Source organism: Magallana gigas, chromosome 6, assembly GCF_963853765.1.
Source record: "Magallana gigas chromosome 6, xbMagGiga1.1, whole genome shotgun sequence".
Lineage (NCBI taxonomy): Eukaryota > Metazoa > Mollusca > Bivalvia > Ostreida > Ostreidae > Magallana > Magallana gigas.
Genome location: NC_088858.1, coordinates 1,031,517 through 1,051,946, shown reverse-complemented (window position 1 = coordinate 1,051,946; position 20,430 = coordinate 1,031,517). Strand labels below are relative to the sequence as shown.

General features: G+C 35.6%; 2 protein-coding genes across 2 annotated transcripts; both read right to left on the bottom strand.

The window, feature by feature from the left end:
* Positions 1-6,494: 6,494 nt before the first annotated feature.
* Positions 6,495-8,747, bottom strand: LOC136276095 (dentin sialophosphoprotein-like). Its single transcript, XM_066087033.1, has one exon. It carries the CDS (start codon positions 8,745-8,747, stop codon positions 6,495-6,497), a length of 2,253 nt encoding a protein of 750 aa, XP_065943105.1.
* Positions 8,748-14,090: 5,343 nt separating this feature from the next.
* Positions 14,091-15,803, bottom strand: LOC136276092 (serine-rich adhesin for platelets-like). The gene has a single exon (XM_066087009.1). It carries the CDS (start codon positions 15,801-15,803, stop codon positions 14,091-14,093), a length of 1,713 nt encoding a protein of 570 aa, XP_065943081.1.
* Between the last annotated feature and the right edge of the window lie 4,627 nt (positions 15,804-20,430).

The window sequence follows — 20,430 nt, the reverse complement described above, 5'->3', positions numbered from 1 at the left end:
CTTCCATGGGTCTTCACCTCATTCCTTTCAAAGGTTGTCCGAGGAGGAAACGGAAAATCACGGTTTTTTTTCTCGTGCTATAACATTAACCACTTAACTCTTTCCGGACATTCACCGTCTCTGACCAGGAAGTTATATACTCCAATTTGTTGAATTTCCTTTTTGCCGTTTTTCATTGAAAACAACCGTTATTTTACAAAGGATTGTCTTAGGACACCATATTAGTCGGGTTTTGAAGATACTATATCTATGGATGCATCTGCTTTTTTTTTTCACTTTTTGACACATGTTTAAATAATTCTCCGATCACCCTTAAGTAAAATTATTTCAAACACAACATTAGTTTCAACTTCATAGCCGTTACATACGAAAGACGAATAGGGCCACATAAAAATATTTTTATCTCATAATTACGAGAAAAGATCTCGTTATTACGAGTTAACCATCTCGTATTTACGAGTTAACTATCTCGTAATTACGAGAAAAAATATCGTAATAACGAGTTAATTATCTCGTAATTACGAGAAAAGATATCGTTATTACGAGTTAATTATCTCGGTATTACGAGTTGATTATCTCGTTATTACGAGAAAAGATATCGTTATTACGAGTTAATTATCTCGGTATTACGAGAAAAGATCTCGTTATTACGACTTAATTATCCCGTTATAACGAGAAAAGATTACGGGTTAAAATCTATATAAAATGGTGCGTTTCTGAAAAGACCTCCTAGTCGACTGGATCACCCTTACAGTCTATCTTTTTCTTTCTAGAAACGTTGATTTAATTTCGAATAATTTTTAAATAACGACGATCATTATTTCTTTAATTTTTACATAAAATGATCGGATTTGACATTTTATGTTATATGAATAAGTGAAAAAAGTTTTCAACTTGTATACTAAAATCCCACTCCGAAGTAAATACCAGGTAGTCCTAGAGTCGTAAAAACACAATTCTATTTGTTACAGATGACATAAATTACTATATAGTTTCAATCATGGATATATAGGATTTACCCGAATTGTGTTTTATATGTTCATACACAACCTACATGTATATTGAAAATAATTGATTTTGTATATTAACATTCTGAGTCTAAAAGCAAATAAACATTGCACTAGTTCATACACTTTACATGAAGGGAATAGAACAATGAAACCCACCATTTTAAATAGATCTTTTAACGAGATTATTTACTCGTAATAACGATATCTTTTCTCGTAATAACGAGATAATTAACTTGTAATAACGAGATCTTTTCTCGTAATAACGAGATAATTAACACATAATAACGAGATCTCGTAATTACGAGATAAAAATATTTGTTTATGTGGCCCTATTCGTCTTTCGTAGTTACAAGCTGCAAACCGAGAAATCTTTTTTTGAATATCATCACATCTCAAAAGTGGAGGTTGGGATATTTTGATAGTATGCCAAATACACATAAACACTTATATATTTATCTATTTAAAATCTTTTCAAATTCAGCCTAGTAACTTTCAAGCAATTATATGAAAATTCATTTTTTTTTTAATCTGCTTGGTCTGATTTTATATCAAATTTATGTACGCTTTTAAACGATGGTTATGCTAAGTATATGTATAATAATAGACATTGCAGTATATACTTTTCCTTGTCAATTAGATTTAAATTAAATTAAATTTTCAATGAAAAAAATTATGTACAAAATTTGTTAACAAAACAAACGACAATTTGGTTTGGGTTTTTTTTTTGTTTGCCCATTAAGAAACTATTTTTATATATTTTGAATATTTCTAATTTTGAAAGAAGACCGATTCTGCTGGTGTTAATAGGAGAAAGTTGGAAAATTATTTGATACTGAAATGTAACAAAAAATTTGGACCAAGCAGCTTTAATTGTAAACTGATACGTAAAAAAAGTAAATTTATTTTAAAATTAGTATATATTTTATTGATTTAATTAATATATACTAATATTGAAAGAAAAAAAATTAATAAATTTATCTTACTATAAATAAACAACTAATTTAATTAATATATATAATATACAATACTTGATCGACCACAAGAACATGCAGTGATTTTATTCTACAGTTTCCTACAGTTCAATGTGCTGGTATAGATGCTAACCAGTTATGACTCCCACGCGCCTTTTTACCCGAGGATTTTGGAACTGTAGATCTAACACCTAAGTTGGCTTCATTCATGATTCCAAAAGTCTACGGCCAATGGATGCAAAGAAAGATATAAATAATTGGGAAAAATGTGATATACAAAGGGGGAGTGTCGGTAATTCACCATGCATCAGACACATACCTTGAATCGGACAGCTTTAGTTAAAAATAAGAGTAATTATGTATGCACTCATGTGTTGTTTCGTACATCCCTGAATCAGAACTATTGAGCTTTATCATTATCAAGAATTTGACTAACAAATTGTCAAAGCAATAACTTTATAGGCATCGTAAAATGAAGTCTTATACGTACGCCATCTTTAGAAACTTGGTTACTAAGATTTTACACGAAAGCATAATTTGAATGTCGTAATTTGCAGTAACATTTATATGTAACTACAGGTAAGAATTCAAAGTGTGAGGTCAGCTCGCGTGCGTCTTTTCCTCTCCGTGCATGAGGATGCGCTATGAGGATTGTAGACAGTAACCACTTCTGTCATATCTTTCCAACAGTGACCACTGAGGTTGAAATGTCACCTGTTGAAATTTTTTTTTTCTTGGTCTTAAGGTGGTATGGGATATCTGTCGATATTAATGTGGATTAAAGTACATTAAAATTAGAAAACTTTCACCGGTTAAGAATTTTCAAATTTTACAATATTTAACCAAAAATAGCTAAATTGAAAATATTTGGAGAGTTTTAAATTGTAAAACCTCCAGTGGGATTCGAACTCATGACTTACAGATTCGTAGAAAGCCCTCTAACCATTTGCGCTATGCTGTAAGCTGACTAAACTGAGCAAGAAACTACTTATATGATTACACTTCATATTATTGTTTTAATTTATTGATAAACAATGCATCACAATATGAAGGTGTCCCATACCACCTCATTGGTGGAACGTTGGTTAAAGATTTTTGCGGAGGTTTCGTGTCCGTCCAATGCATTGTTTTAATTAAGCAAACCTTACACTGATAAGATAAATGCAGTTAAGTTGTCTGTGCGACAAGGCATGTTACACAATATTCTGTGAGTGCACCCGTAATGTGGATATCCAATCTATCAGTGTCGGTGCTGTAGTTACACAAATTGCACCTAGATTTCTCTCCTAGGACGGGGTGATGGGTTGTGGCTAAGTCTTGTCTTTTTTTGCATTGCAAAATAAAGAGTTTCCATTTTCTTGGATTGTTTTTTCTTGTTTGTCACCTCACAATTCAACTGCAGATTGCATTGAATGAGCTGAATTCACAGATGGGATTTGATACATCTTTCTCAAAGATTTTATCAGAAGAGGTTAGTTTATTCTTTAGGAACACATTTGAAAGTGTGCGGGGTGTGGCAGCTAGCCGGCTTGAGGTACGGAAAAGAGAATCAGTGGGTTTGGTATGGAGACTGGACTTTACGTCGCCATCTTTCAGATACATATAGTTATGTTTTCTGTTAATTGATTTTAATAACTGTAAATTAATTCGAGATGCAACAACATTTCTTTCGCTTAGTGAACTCAATGTAATATCGATATCTTATTCTAAGTTTATTAATAGAGCTCTAGCAGTCAGATTAGAACCAAACCCATGCAGGGTTCATTTCTTGTACAATCAGAACCTTTCAATCTGCAGCCAAGAAAATAGTTAGACCATCACATTCAAAGAATGTAAACCTAACATCTACTTAGTTGTCGAGTTGTTAAAGTATATAAAGGCGAGGCAAAGGTTTTGTAGACAGCTTGTAACGGACATAGGAAGTGTTTCGTTTTGTTGATGAGGATGTTGATGATAGTAATAAAGTGAAGATAAAAAAATAAAAGAAACAAACAAGAACTTTTATTATACTTTCATGTTAAATACTAAAATCTGATTGGCTTAGACGCAATTGACAATCCGTTCTCTTACCTTCAGCGTTAGCAACACGCTTGGCAACGGGCCGACAGAACGCATTGTATCATGCGCGTAAATTATGCGCGTACGGTTCGCCGTTAAATTCACGTCATTTCTATATAAAAGCAGCTTTTTTTCTAAAATTAAGACATTCAGTATAATAAAATAAATAGAGCCTGTTGGTGAGGGTAACAGATGAAATTGACACCCCTCAAAAACAAAATGTCAACCTCCGCTTCGCGTCGGTTGACATTGATTTTCTCGGGGTGTCAATTTCAACTGTTACCCTCCCAAACAGGCACTATTTATATAAAGGCACACAACACGACACTTCTGTATATTCCATATCATTGCATATTACGCGCCACTTCCGCATAGAACACGAGATGTCACTTCATATTATACAATTATGTATTAACAAAAACAGTTCTATTTCAAGGTAACTGTCAAGCAACCACATACCGTATATCCGATAATTTTCGCGATAATCTAATTTTCGCTTTTTTCGCGACCCTTTTTAAATCGCAAATATTGGATAAGGCAGAAAATATATCCTGTGTCGTTTTCTATAAGAAACTTTTTATATCGCAAAAAAATGACTGTCGCAAAATAAATTTTTACAGATTTTTACTATTTTCGCAAATTTTGTGACACGGGAAAAAAACCTGGATATACGGTATGGCGTTACAAAAAAGTGAATTGATCCAACTCAAGATAAATTAATATTCTATCAATCTTTAGGTACAAAGATTCCGAGACAATTGGAAATTAAGAAAACTCTGCAAAAAAGCCCTGTACAATTAAACCCAATTAAGGTTTGATTGCTTTTATTAATTGATTTAAATAAATACTATGCAGATACATATATAAGAATTTAATAAGGTTGACACACATTTTAAATGTAGAAAGTGTTCCAAAATTTTCAATTTAAAAAATTATAAAAAAGGGATGGCAAGTGAAAAGGAAAAAAAATCAATTTCTATATAAGATAATCTAGTGGAATAAATGTTGTAGATTCCTTGACATTGCCAATATCATTTAGGTTAAAACAGATGTTTTTAATGGACCCAAGAAGGACATGGCGATTGGGGTCGTGGTCATCATCATCATTGTTTACATTTTTCATCCGTGTTAAGTCCCTAAAAAGGGTTTTATTAGATTTAAAGTTATGAACAATATTCTATTTTGACGTCTGAAAAGATGTTTGATCAGAAAGTGAGAGTTCTGTATTTAAAACATGTTTAGACAGAAAGCTGCGTTTTTGCAAAAATACTTGAGACTGAATTTATAAATGTTTATTGTTTATAAGCTACCAAATATTGCCTTATTTCCGGTAATTTTAGCGATGCTGTAATTTTCGCTATTTTCGCGATCGCTTAATATTGAATACGCAGAAATCACATCCCGTATTATATTCTATAAGAAACCTTTGAAATCGCAAAAAATGACTGACGCAAATTTAAAATGCATATTTTCCCCGTTTTTGCAAATTTTGTGACACGCGGAAGAACGGATATACGGTCAGCCATTTTGTGATGATGTGTTATTCCACCTTAATACCAGTTAACCGTACTTAGAGTTGAAACAGTTTGATATAAATGATAGTGCGTGAATTTTACACACGTCCGTTATATTATAATCATTCTGTAAGACCGAAAAGATTTACGACCTTAATTGTTGCAAGTTTTGTTAAACGCAGCCCAGATAGCTGAACCGACATATCACCTGAACCAAACTTGTTTGAGAGCACGTTATTACTAACAAATACATGTTAACACTTCAAAATTACTAATGCCAAAAAGTTACTAATTACTACATTCATGAGCACTGTGTAAGTCTACATTGCCCCACTGAACCTCTCTAAATTCTCCAGTATCGGGGTATGGCAAATAGAAAAAAACATTAAAGGTACTACACCATGAACGTAATGCGCCCATGAGGATTTCCTTTCATTAAAACAAGCTATAAACACGTTTACATGTACATGTATACTGAATTCTCAGCTAGTGTATCTAAAATGTAGGCTTTTTTACCCAATATCCGTTTATTGCAATTAAGAATACTGCAACGTTCGCTTCTTCTGCATGTGTATCGGGCAGCGATAAATCATTGCGAAAAACGTCGTCTTCATCATCATCGTCGTCGTCTTCGTAATGATGATTGAGAAGAAAAATAGGTTTAACGACATTGACCATCTTATTTCTTCGTGAATCCGAATATCCTGACGACGGAGCAACAACACAGTCTCCTGACGGTCGAAAGCAATGTGTGACGTCACGGGCGGGAAAAGGAGCGGTCTTGAAGGGAGTGGTTGTCTCTTCTACGTCTGATGGAAATGAGTTAATGAAAATCTCATGTGGACTTGGCGGAGGTTGAAAGCTATTGCTTACTGATCGTCTGCTCATCGCAGAATTGTTTGATGGCGGTTCTGAAGTCGACATATAACGAGAAGTTAAATCTACGGATGGTAATTTGTCAATATGCAAGTGTAGAAGCTGGGGTTTGGATGACCATAGTTAAATAAAGGCTGGTGGATGTTCTTAGAGTCTGTTAGAGACCCGTCCTGATACGAAGAATCGCTCGAGCTATTTTTCGTATAAAAGTTCCAAAGCGTGTTACTGACATTAATCGGTTGAGGTGTGGGGGACTGCTTGAATTCGTTTTGTGTTGTTTCTCTCCTGTTGCTTCTATTTCTTTGGTTAAGTGGCGATGATTTGGAGCTATGATTTGCGTTTGGAACTTCTGACGCATCTTGAAAATCTGTTGATGGAATGTTTATATTTGAGTAGTGCGATGATAAACTTGAATAAGTGGCGTAAGAAAAATGCCTCTTGACGTCCGTTTCGTCCTGAGATGATGATGTTCCATTTGATGTTCGCTGTTCACCAATATCTCTGTGTATTGGTGAACGGGCCTTCTGTTCGTTTGATTTTACCGATGACACTGACTCGAAGAATGAGCGAATATTTAGAGATGGCGCGTGCGGGAGGTCATCCGTTTGGTCTGCTGACTGGTTGAAATAGTTGCTTGATGTTTTATTTAGTGGTCGCTCTTCATCATTATTCATTTGTAACGGTGATTTGGTATTGTGTTTGTGTGATTTCACCGATGCATCTCTTCGTGAATCCCAATATCCCGATGACGGAGCAACAATACAGTCTCCTGACGGTCGAAAGTAATGTGTGATGTCACGGACGGGAAAAGGTGCGGTCTTGAAGGATGTAGTTGTCTGTTCTATTTCTGATGGAAATGAGTCTATAGAAATCTCATGAGAATTTGGCGGAGGTTGAAAGCTAATGCTTACTGATCGTCTGCTCATCTCAGAATTGTTTAATGGCGGTTCTGAAGTCGACATATAACGAGAAGTTAAATCTACGGATGGTAATTTGTCAATTTGCAAGTGTAGAAGCTGGGGTTGTGGATGACCATAGATATATGCAGGCCGGTGGATGTTCTTAGAGTCTGTTACTGACCCGTCCGTATGCGAAGAATCACTCGACCTAGTTATCGAATGAGAGTTCCAAAGCGTGTTACTGACATTGATCGGTTGAGGTGTGGGTGACTGTTTGAATTCGGTTTGTGTTGTTTCTCTCCTGTTGCTTCTATTTCTGTGGTCAATTGACGATGATCTGGAGCTTAGATTTGAGTTTGGAACTTTTGATGCATCATGAATATCTGTTGATGGAATGTTTTTGCTTGAGTTGTGCGATGATAAAGTTAAAAGATTGTTGCATTCAACCTCCACTGCAACTGGCAAGCGATGTTCTAATGATGGCTTTGTATTGAATAAAGCGTTTGATTTTGTTGAGTTTTGGATACTGAAATCCGAATTTGAGCATGACGATGTTGTTTTAGGTGTATTAGGTTTAGTGGTGTGGGAAAAATGCCTCTTGACGTCCGTTTCGTCCTGTGATGATGATGTTCCATTTGACGATCGCTGTTCACCAATATCTATGTGTAATGGTGAATGGGTCTTGTGTTTTTGTGATTTCACCGTTGACATTGACTCCCTCAAAGATCGAAGGTTTAGAGATGGCGCGTGTGGGAGGTCATTCATATCGTCTGCTGACTGGTTTGAATGGAGACTTGTCTTGTCTTCATATTCACATGGCGCCGAACCTGTGGACTCTGGCCACTGGCTGTTGCGCTCATCGCTGCCGTAAGCAGAATCGCTATTGAAGCCCTGTCCAGTGGTTTGGTCTCCCTTTCCGTTCGGTGAAGAGGATTGTTGGCTGTATGATTGGTAGGTGCTATGTGAGTAATAATCCGAATCATCCTGTGAAGGCATTCTAGATCTCTTGTGTTGAGGGTATGACCATGGATAGTGGTATTCCTTAATTTCCGGTAACTTGGCAATGACGTTCCAGTACAACCAATAGATGTGATTTCTTAGCTCCTCCTTCTCTTTGTTCACTCTGTTTTTAATCGCTGGTTTTAAAAAGGTGTCTACTGTTTTCTGAGAAATAATGTCATCTTTGTTGTAAAAGTCAACGGACCTCAAGCATTTGATTCTGAGCGGGATTTTTTCTTTCATATGACGCGGGTTATTCACTAAAACGGGGACAATGGTTACGTCTTTGTCATACATGGCTCTTTGAAAGAACGGTTGTCCGGCCAGTGTTCCCCATTCCTCCGTGCAAAACTCTGGGGTCACCACCAAAAACCCTAAAGAAGCCGACACCTCTTTACCGTCGTTGGTTTTAAAATGCATGGAACCATTGTCGACGGGTGTCCACGACTCTTTCGAGAAAATTTCAATTTTTGGTTCAAGTTGGAACAAAATCTTTTGAAAATGGTTCTGAATTTCTATGGCGATGGAATGATTTTTATTGTGTGCAAAGATAACAGCGTCCACGCGACTTGACGGAAAACGCGGGTCCAAAGACTTCCGCCAGACAGACAGACTAACGCTCAATACAACGTCTTTAACCTTCGCTTTTCTTTGAAACCAGTTTTCAACATATTCGCCTGTTATATTGTTTTTGCGTAGAATTCCTTGTATTTGATAATCTAAAAAAAAGAGTTAGAGAAAACGGAAGTGACAATGAGAAGCTAGTTTAATATGTCTATTTTTTCAGCTGTATTGATAAAAGATGTAATTGTTAGATCTAAATTTACGTGGGTTATCGTAATTTCTGTAGACATGGATACGTTTACTTTTAAAAAATACATCCAGTGTTAAAAAAATCTCAATGAAGGTTTCATAAACAGAATGAAAGTACTCTTGACAACGTAAACATTTTTGTCGTCGGCGTCACGTGACCAGGTTAAAAAGTTAACAAATAATTATCTGTTATGATAAATGATTGGAGATATCAGAAGAATTGTTGTTTAAATTGGTTTGTAAATTACCGTTTTCATGTCAGGGATTCCCATCCATTTTCTATGGCAGAACTAAAAATAACATTGAAACAAAAATTGCGCAGTGATGGCATATTGCGTACAACTTAAAATTTTGTCAGAATGTTTTTATTTGTTCAATTGATTTCATATATAGGAACATATATTAAATCTTAGACAAATAAATTTATTCTTAAAAAACACGGTACGGGGTAAATGTAGGATATTAAATACCGAGCCGGTACATGGCAACTCGATCACCATTGACATAACTGAATGATTCACTCAGGTTTTTTTTAAATTTAAAATGGTATAAGTTTTGTATTATCAGATGCTTCTTAAGTTTCGTCAGCCATTCCTCTCACTCCCTACCCTCTTTTTTATTTCTTGGAACCAGATTCAAGTAAGAAAATATATGTTTAAGAATTGGTTAAGAATATCATGTCTAAATGAACGGTGTCTACATAGACCTATGTCACGACAGCCGTCGTGTGTCTAATCAGTCGAGCAACAAGAGGAACATCAATAAGTATTTACAATCTTTATCTTTGTATAAAATCAATAAACGTTGAATACCGGAACACCGGTGACTATTGCTGGATCATCACTGGAACATTGCTGGAATCTTGCTGGAACCCTGAATGGAAATTTGTTACTATAAAAACACGCTCAGTTACAAATCATGCTTGTACTGCAGTACGTGATAATGGACACTGGCTCACTGACCCAAAAATTAGTGTTGGTAGTACAAAAGGTCCCCTGATACATATCAAATCCATTTAATAAAGTGGTATGGGGCATCTGTCGATATTATTGTATTGTATTGTTTATTTGTCAACAGCTGTACAGCTCATAGACATATACAATTTATATACACATGTTATAATACATATACTGGTCACTTGAAAAAGGCAAGTTTAAACATGAAGTTTTCTGATCATAAAAGCATTCTTAATTTATTTACCTAAATTGCACAAATCCTTTCCATTTTGTGTTGACAATAATTGAATTAATTTAAAGACAGAGGGTTTAATATAATAAAACTTCTTAAGGATTTTTTCTCTTAAATAACAGTAATAGGGACATTTCAATATAAAATGATATTCATCCTCTATATTTAAAGTACATCGAGGACATAAACGTCTTTGTAATGGAATATTGTTATATCTGCCAGTTTCGATGGTAAGACAATGAGATGATAATCTTAATTTACATATAAGTTTCTTATATTGTAAAGGAATTCGTTTTGTTAGATATGAATGCAAGGTACAATGATCAACTAAATATTTATAGATTGTACATTTGGAAGAGGCATTTATGTCAGCTAGTATAGACTGTTTAAAATTATCAACAATACGTTGCTTGGCGGTTGTTAAAATAATTTCTGGCTTTTCAAAAAATTGATTTTCCCATAAGTTCATCACCCCAATACTTGTTAATATGTTCTTAGTTTTCACATCTGTTTTTACATATAAACATAACATGAAATCAAAATGCAATTTTTTGATGATAAAATAATAATGTCCATAAAGCAATGTACAATATAATAGTGCACAACTTCAAACTATAGACTACCTATCCTGAAAGTTTCATGGTCATATCTCAGATAGTTTCTGAGATCAACTCTGCACAAAATACGTCGTAAAAATGTACAAAATGTCCGATAAATCGGTACCGGAAGTGACGACAACAAAAAATTCAAAAACATATAAAATTCAGATCGCGTCTCACCTTTCGCCGGTTTAGACTAGTTTTGCACTATTTGACACAAAAATATGTTTTGATTTTATGGAAAGTTCAGACTTATTTATTTATTATCTAAAATTTAAAAGTCTGTGCTTCCAGAACCCTTCTTCTCCGTGTCCATCCAATATAAGGATTATTAGTATTGTCACACCTTTCCATTTGTGACCCCTGAGGATAATTTGTTTCCTGTTGGACTCTTTTTGATTTTTTTGTCTTGATGCTCGAATGGTGGTTGAAGAATTCTTGTTTCCTCTGTATCTTGCTTTGAAGGAACATTACAGCGAAAAGAGATATATGCAGTTGACATTTAGGACAAGTTGCCCATTATTTCTTGGGTACGACCCGTAATGTGGCTAATAAACCTGTCAGTGTTGTACCTATACAAAAGGCACCTAGACTTGTACCTGTACAAAAGGTACCTAGACTTGTACCTGTACAAAAGGCACCTAGACTTGTACCTGTACAAAAGGCACCTAGACTTGTACCTGTACAAAAGGCACCTAGACTTGTACCTGTACAAAAGGCACCTAGACTTGTACCTGTACAAAAGGCACCTAGACTTGTACCTGTACCAAAGGCACCTAGACTTGTACCTGTACAAAAGGCACCTAGACTTGTACCTGTACCAAAGGCACCTAGACTTGTACCTGTACAAAAGGCACCTAGACTTGTACCTGTACAAAAGGCACCTAGACTTGTACCTGTACAAAAGCCACCTAGACTTGTACCTGTACAAAAGGCACCTAGACTTGTACCTGTACAGAAGGCACCTAGACTTCTTTCTTTGGATGCCGTTATGGTTATTGTGGACGGTTGTGGATAGGTCGCGACAAGTGTAACCCTACTATAGTCTTTATGGTTTTTGTTTGTGTGTTATCTCATCCTCATTAATGGCAGATCACTTTGGATGGACTGACTTTGAAGCCTTAAATTCACAGATGAGATTTCGACATCTTTCTCAAAGATTTCGTCAGGAGAACAGATTCTTCATCGGGTAGTTTATCATTTGGGAAAACTTTTAAAGTGGGGAAAGGAAGGGTGGTAGCTAGACGGTCTGAGGTGCAGAATAGAGATTCGGTCGGTTTAGTATGGAGACTGAACTTTATATCGCCATCTTCCTGATATAAATAATTATATTTTCTGTAAATTGTTTTTTTATAAATGTAAATTCGAGATGCAACGCAATTTCTTTGATGTTAGGTACAAAAGATAACTACCGCAAAAATAAAATAAACCCAGGACCTCTTTATAATGAGCGGGGACCCCAAGACTGGTTCATCCAAAGATACTTGTAGTACCAAGCTATTATTGTCTTTTTCCTGTTTGTATTTCAAACTTTTCCTTGTCTGTTTTTTTTTTGGTTGTTGTTATTTCACTAGTTGCAGATTGCTTTGTATGGGCTGAATTAAAAGTGTTTTTTGTAGAGTAACCAATCTTCTTGTATATTATTGTGAAGAAAATATGTAATAAACAAGAAGCTACAATCACGTATCATTTTTATAGTTGCCGGCTATAGAAACAACGTTTTATTAAATGATGTTGCAACATTTTAGTTTGGGATAAAATGATTAATACATTTTTAAAATGACACACAACACGCCTTTTTTAATCATTAACGAAAAATATTTTTTCAGCACCTGGCGTTGCAAAAAAAGCATATTGTTCCAATTACAATCAGTTAATATTCTATCAGTCTATAGGTACAAAGGTATCTGAGGTACAAACCTAAATATAATCACTTTGTTTTAAAAGGAAGAAAGCAAAATACCCAATACAATAGAACGCATGCAGTTCATGTTTGTTTGATTTTATTTATCAATCAATACTATAGGTCCAAGATTTGAAGTTGACACAAAGGACTATGAATAATATAATTCTAATAAGTGTTTCTAAATTTTCCATTTAAAAATATAGAAAATAGTGTAAGTAATAGGAAAAAATCAATCTTTATAAAAGATGACCTATTAGAATGAATACTGAAGTTTCCTTGAATTCCAATATAATCTCAATATTTCACGAAAAATATGTTTTTAACGGACCCGAGAAGGACATGGCGATTGGGGTTGTGGTCATCATCATCATTAATATCTACATTTTTCATTCATGTTTAGTCCGGATATTCACTTTGAAAGTAACAAAATATCATGCTTGTAACAGAAATTGACAAAGAAATACAATTGGACACATGCTAAAACTTATCTCCATGGAGACGACATAGAGATAATTCACAAAAATGGGCTTTTGGGAAAACTCGAACTCTTTAGATTTCAAACAATATTCATTTTTTTCTGAAGAGAAAATTGATCAAAAAGTGAGAGTTCTGTGTTTGAAAATGTTTTAGATGGATAGCTGCGTTTTGCAATTAAATTATTTTTAAAGACTTTATTTACAAATGTTCGTTGTTCAGAATTACTAAATATTTTAACTTAATACCAGTAAATCGTACTTAAAATTAAAAAAGTTTAATATAAATGATTGTGCGTAAGTTTTACACGTCCATTATCATTCCTTAAGACCGAAAAGATTTACGGTCGCAAGTTTTGTAAAACGGAGCCCAGATAGCTGAACCGACATATCACCTCAACCACACATAAATTGTTTGAGAGCACGTTATTAAGTTACTAGCAAGTACATGTTAACACTTCAAAATTACTAATGCCAAAAAGTTAACAATTCCACGCATTCACAAACGTTTGTTAAGTGCAGCTCATATATTTACAATAATTTTTTGAGTTTCTTTTACTACACCCATGAGCACTGCATACATGCAAGTCTACACTGCCTCACTGAACCTCTCCAAAGTCTCCAGTATCGGGGTACGGCTAATAGAAGAAAGCACCGTGTACGTAATGCCCGTGAGGCTTTCATTTCATTAATCCAACAATCGTTAAACCACGTGCCATATTAAAACTTGAGCTACTCATCTAAAGTGTAAGCTTTTTTTTTAAATTTTAATTCAATCTTTATCTTACTGCTTAACGAACGTTTCTTCTGCATGTGCATCAGGCGGTGAAAAATCATTGCGAATAACGTCGTCTTCATCATCATCGTCGTCCTCGTCTTCATGATGATGATTGAGAGAGGAAAAAGGTTTAACGACATTAACCATCTTCTCTCTTTGTGAATCCCAATATCCTGAGGAAGGTGCAGAGACGCAGTCTCCCGACGGTCGAAAGCAATGTGTGACGTCACGGGCGGATAAAGGAGCGGTCTTGGCGGGTGCGAGGTTACTAGTACTTGTCTGTTCTACGTCTGATGGAAATGAGTTAATGAAAATCTCGTGTGGACTTGGAGGAGGGTGAAAGCTACTGCTTACTGATCGTCTGCTCATCACAGAATGGTTTGATGGCGGTTCTGATGTCGACATATAACGAGAAGTTAAATCTACGGATGGTAATTTGTCAATTTGCACTTGTAGAGGCTGGGGTTGTGGATGACCATGGTTAAATGCAGGCCGATGGATGTTCGAACTAGTTATCGAAGGAGAGTTCCAAAGCGTGTTACTGACATTGATCGGTTGAGGTGTGGGGGACTGCTTGAATTCGTTTTGTGTTGTTTCTCTCCTGTTGCTTCTATTTCTTTGGTCAATTGACGATGACCTGGAGCTTAGATTTGAGTTTGAAACTTCTGATGCATCTTGAATATCTGTTGATGGAATGTTTTTGCTTGAGTTGTGCGATGATAAAGTTAAAAGATTGTTGCATTCAACCTCCACAGCAACTGGCAAGCGATGTTCTGATGCTGCCTTTGTATTGAATAAAGCGTTTGATTTTGTTGAGTTTTGGATACTGAAATCCGAATTTGAGCATGACGATGTTGTTTTAGGTGTATTAGGTTTAGTGGTGTGGGAAAATTGTCTCTTGACGTCCGTTTCGTCCTGAGATGATGATGTTCCATTTGACGATCGCTGTTCACCAATATCTCTGTGTAATAGTGAATGGGTCTTGTGTTTGTGTGATTTCACCGTTGACATTGACTCGCTCAAAGAGCGAAGATTTAGAGATGGCGCGTGTGGGAGGTCATTCATATCGTCTGCTGTCTGGTTGGAATGGAGACTTGTCTTGTCTTCATATTCACATGGCGCCGAACCTGTGGACTCTGGCCACTGGCTGTTGCGCTCATCGCTGCCGTAAGCAGAATCGCTATTGAAGCCCTGTCCAGTGGTTTGGTCTCCCTTTCCGTTCGGTGAAGAGGATTGTTGGCTGTATGATTGGTAGGTGCTATGTGAGTAATAATCCGAATCATCCTGTGAAGGCATTCTAGATCTCTTGTGTTGAGGGTATGACCATGGATAGTGGTATTCCTTAATTTCCGGTAACTTGGCAATGACGTTCCAGTACAACCAATAGATGTGATTTCTTAGCTCTTCCTTCTCTTTGTTCACTCTGTTTTTAATCGCTGGTTTTAAAAAGGTGTCTACTGTTTTCTGAGAAATAATGTCATCTTTGTTGTAAAAGTCAACGGACCTCAAGCATTTGATTCTGAGCGGGATTTTTTCTTTCATATGACGCGGGTTATTCACTAAAACGGGGACAATGGTTACGTCTTTGTCATACATGGCTCTTTGAAAGAACGGTTGTCCGGCCAGTGTTCCCCATTCCTCCGTGCAAAACTCTGGGGTCACCACCAAAAACCCTAAAGAAGCCGACACCTCTTTACTGTCGTTGGTTTTAAAATGCATGGAACCATTGTCGACGGGTGTCCACGACTCTTTCGAGAAAATTTCAATTTTTGGTTCAAGTTGGAACAAAATCTTTTGAAAATGGTTCTGAATTTCTATGGCGATGGAATGATTTTTATTGTGTGCAAAGATAACAGCGTCCACGCGACTTGACGGAAAACGTGGGTCCAAAGACTTCCGCCAGACAGACAGACTAACGCTCAATACAACGTCTTTAACTTTCGCTTTTCTTTGAAACCAGTATTCAACATCTTCGTCTGTTATATTGTTTTCGCGTAGAATTCCTTGTATTTGATAATCTAAAAAAAAGAGTTTGAGAAAACGGAAGTGACAATGAGAAGCTAGTTTAATATGTCTATTATTTCAGCTGTATTGATAAAAGATGTAATTGTTAGATCTAAATTTACGTGGGTTATCGTAATTTCTGTAGACATGGATACGCTTACTGTTAAAAAATACATCCAGTGTTAAAAAAATCTCAATGAAGGTTTCATAAACAGAATGAAAGTACACTCTTGACAACGTAAACATTTTTGTCGTCGGCGTCACGTGACCAGGTTAAAAAGTTAACAAATAATTATCTGTTATGTTAAATGATTGGAGATATCAGAAGAATTGTTGTTTAAATTGGTTTGTAAATTACCGTTTTCATGTCAGGGATTCCCATCCATTTTCTATGGCAGAACTAAAAATAACATTGGAACAAAAATTGCGCAGTGATGGCATATTGCGTACAACTTAAAATTTTGTCAGAATGTTTTTATTTGTTCAATTGATTTCATATATAGGAACATATATTAAATCTTAGACAAATACATGTAAATTTATTCTTAAAAAACACGGTACGGGGTAAATGTAGGATATTAAATACCGAGCCGGTACATGGCAACTCGATCACCATTGACATAACTGAATGATTCACTCAGGTTTTTTTTAAATTTAAAATGGTATAAGTTTTGTATTATCAGATGCTTCTTAAGTTTCGTCAGCCATTCCTCTCACTCCCTACCCTCTTTTTCATTTCTTGGAACCAGATTCAAGTAAGAAAATATATGTGTAAGAATTGGTTAAGAATATCATGTCTAAATGAACGGTGTCTACATAGACCTATGTCACGACAGCCGTCGTGTGTCTAATCAGTCGAGCAACAAGAGGAACATCAATAAGTATTTACAATTTTTATCTTTGTATAAAATCAATAAACGTTGAATACCGGAACACCGGTGACTATTGCTGGATCATCACTGGAACATTGCTGGAATCTTGCTGGAACCCCTAATGGAAATTTGTTATTATAAAAACACGCTCACTTACAAATCATGCTAGTACTGCAGTACGTGATAATGGACCCTGGCTCACTGCTCCAAAAATTAGTGTTGGTAGTACAAAAGGTCCCCTGATACATATCAAATCCATTTAATAAAGTGGTATGGGGCATCTGTCGATATTATTGTATTGTATTGTTTATTTGTCAACAGCTGTACAGCTCATAGACATATACAATTTATATACACAATGTTACAATTAATATACTGGTCACTTGAAAAAGGCAAGTTAACTTGAAGTTTTCCGATCATAAAAGCATTCTTAATATATTTACCTAAATTGCACAAATCCTTTCCATTTTGTGTTGACAATAATAGAATTAATTTAAAGACAGAGGGTTTAATATAATAAAACTTCTTAAGGATTTTTTCTCTTAAGTCACAGTAATAGGGACATTTCAATATAAAATGATATTCATCTTTTATATTTAATGTACATAGAGGACATAAACGTCTCTGTAATGGAACATTGTTATATCTGCCAGTTTCGACGGTAAGACAATGAGATGATAATCTTAATTTACATACAAGTTTCTTATATTGTAAAGGAATTCGTTTTGTTAGATATGAATGCAAGGTACAATGATCAACTAAATATTTATAGATTGTACGTTTGGAAGAGGCATTTATGTCAGCTAGTATAGACTGTTTAAAATTATCAACAATACGTTGCTTGGCGGTTGTTAAAATAATTTCTGGCTTTTCAAAAAATTGATTTTCCAATAAGTTCATCACCCCAATACTTCTTAATATGTTCTTAGTTTTCACATCTGTTTTTACCTTAAGTTTCATTATACATATAAACATAACATGAAATCAAAATGCAATTTTTTGATGATAAAATAATAATTTCCATAAAGTAGACTGCAATGTACAATATAATAGTGCACAACTTCAAACTATAGACTACCTATCCTGAAAGTTTCATTGTCATATCTCAGATAGTTTCTGAGATCAACTCTGCACAAAATACGTCGTAAAAATATACAAAATGTCCGATAAATCGGTACCGGAAGTGACGACAAAAATTTTTTCAAAAACATATAAAATTCAGATCACGTCTCACCTTTCGCCGGTTTAGAATTGTCAAGTTTTGCACTATTTGACACAAAAATATGTTTTGATTTTATGGAAAGTTCAGACTTATTTATTTATCATCTAAAATTTAAAAGTCTGTGCTTCCAGAACCCTTCTTCTCCGTGTCCATCCAATATAAGGATTATTAGAATTGTCACACCTTTCCATTTGTGACCCCTGAGGATAATTTGTTTCCTTTTGGACTCTTTTTGATTTTTTTGTCTTGATGCTCGAATGGTGGTTGTAGAATTCTTGTTTCCTCAATATCTTGCTTTGAAGGAACATTACAGCCAAAAGAGATATATGCAGTTGACATTTAGGACAGGTTGATCATTATTTCTTGGGTACGTCCCGTAATGTGGCTAATAAACCTGTCAGTGTTGTACCTGTACAAAAGGCACCTAGACTTGTACCTGTACAAAAGGTACCTAGACTTGTACCTGTACAAAGGGCACTCAGACTTGTACCTGTACAAAAGGCACCTAGACTTGTACCTGTACAAAAGGCACCTAGACTTGTACCTGTACAAAGGGCACTCAGACTTGTACCTGTACAAAAGGCACCTAGACTTGTACCTGTACAAAAGGCACCTAGACTTGTACCTGTACAAAAGGCGCCTAGACTTGTACCTGTACAAAAGGTACCTAGACTTGTACCTGTACAAAAGGCACCTAGACTTGTACCTGTACAAAAGGCACCTAGACTTGTACCTGTACAAAAGGCACCTAGACTTGTACCTGTACAAAAGGCGCCTAGACTTGTACCTGTACAAAAGGCACCTAGACTTGTACCTGTACAAAAGGCGCCTAGACTTGTACCTGTACAAAAGGCACCTAGACTTGTACCTGTACAAAAGGCGCCTAGACTTGTACCTGTACAAAAGGCGCCTAGACTTGTACCTGTACAAAAGGCACCTAGACTTGTACCTGTACAAAAGGCGCCTAGACTTGTACCTGTACAAAAGGCACCTAGACTTGTACCTGAACAAAAGCCACCTAGACTTGTACCTGTACAAAAGGCACCTAGACTTGTACCTGTACAAAGGGCACTCAGACTTGTACCTGTACAAAAGGCGCCTAGACTTGTACCTGTACAAAAGGCACCTAGACTTGTACCTGTACAAAAGGCACCTAGACTTCTTTCTTTGGATGCCGTTATGGTTATTGTGGACGGTTGTGGATAGGTCGCGACAGGTGTAACCCTTCTATAGTCTTTATGGTTTTTGTTTGTTTGTGTGTTATCTCATCCTCATTAATGGCAGATCACTTTGGATGGACTGACTTTGAAGCCTTAAATTCACAGATGAGATTTCGACATCTTTCTCAAAGATTTCGTCAGGAGAACAGATTCTTCATCGGGTAGTTTATCATTTGGGAAAACTTTTAAAGTGGGGAAAGGAAGGGTGGTAGCTAGACGGTCTGAGGTGCAGAATAGAGATTCGGTCGGTTTAGTATGGAGACTGAACTTTATATCGCCATCTTCCTGATATAAATAATTATATTTTCTGTAAATTGTTTTTATAAATGTAAATTCGAGATGCAACGCAATTTCTTTGATGTTAGGTACAAAAGATAACTACCGCAAAAATAAAATAAACCCAGGACCTCTTTATAATGAGCGGGGACCCCAAGACTGGTTCATCCAAAGATACTTGTAGTACCAAGCTATTATTGTCTTTTTCCTGTCTGTATTTCAAACTTTTCCTTGTCTGTTTTTTTTTGGTTGTTGTTATTTCACTAGTTGCAGATTGCTTTGTATGGGCTGAATTAAAAGTGTTTTTTTGTAGAGTAACCAATCTTCTTGTATATTATTGTGAAGAAAATATGTAATAAACAAGAAGCTACAATCACGTAACATTTTTATAGTTGCCGGCTATAGAAACAACGTTTTATTAAATGACGTTGCAACATCTTAGTTTGGGATAAAATGATTAATACATTTTTAAAATGACACACAACACGCCTTTTTTAATCATTAACGAAAAACATTTTTTCAGTACCTGGCGTTGCAAAAAAAGCATATTGTTCCAATTACAATCAGTTAATATTCTATCAGTCTACAGGTACAAAGGTATCTGAGGTACAAACCTAAATATAATCACTTTGTTTTAAAAGGAAGAAAGCAAAATACCCAATACAATAGAACGCATGCAGTTCATGTTTGTTTGATTTTATTTATCAATCAATACTATAGGTCCAAGATTTGAAGTTGACACAAAAGACTAT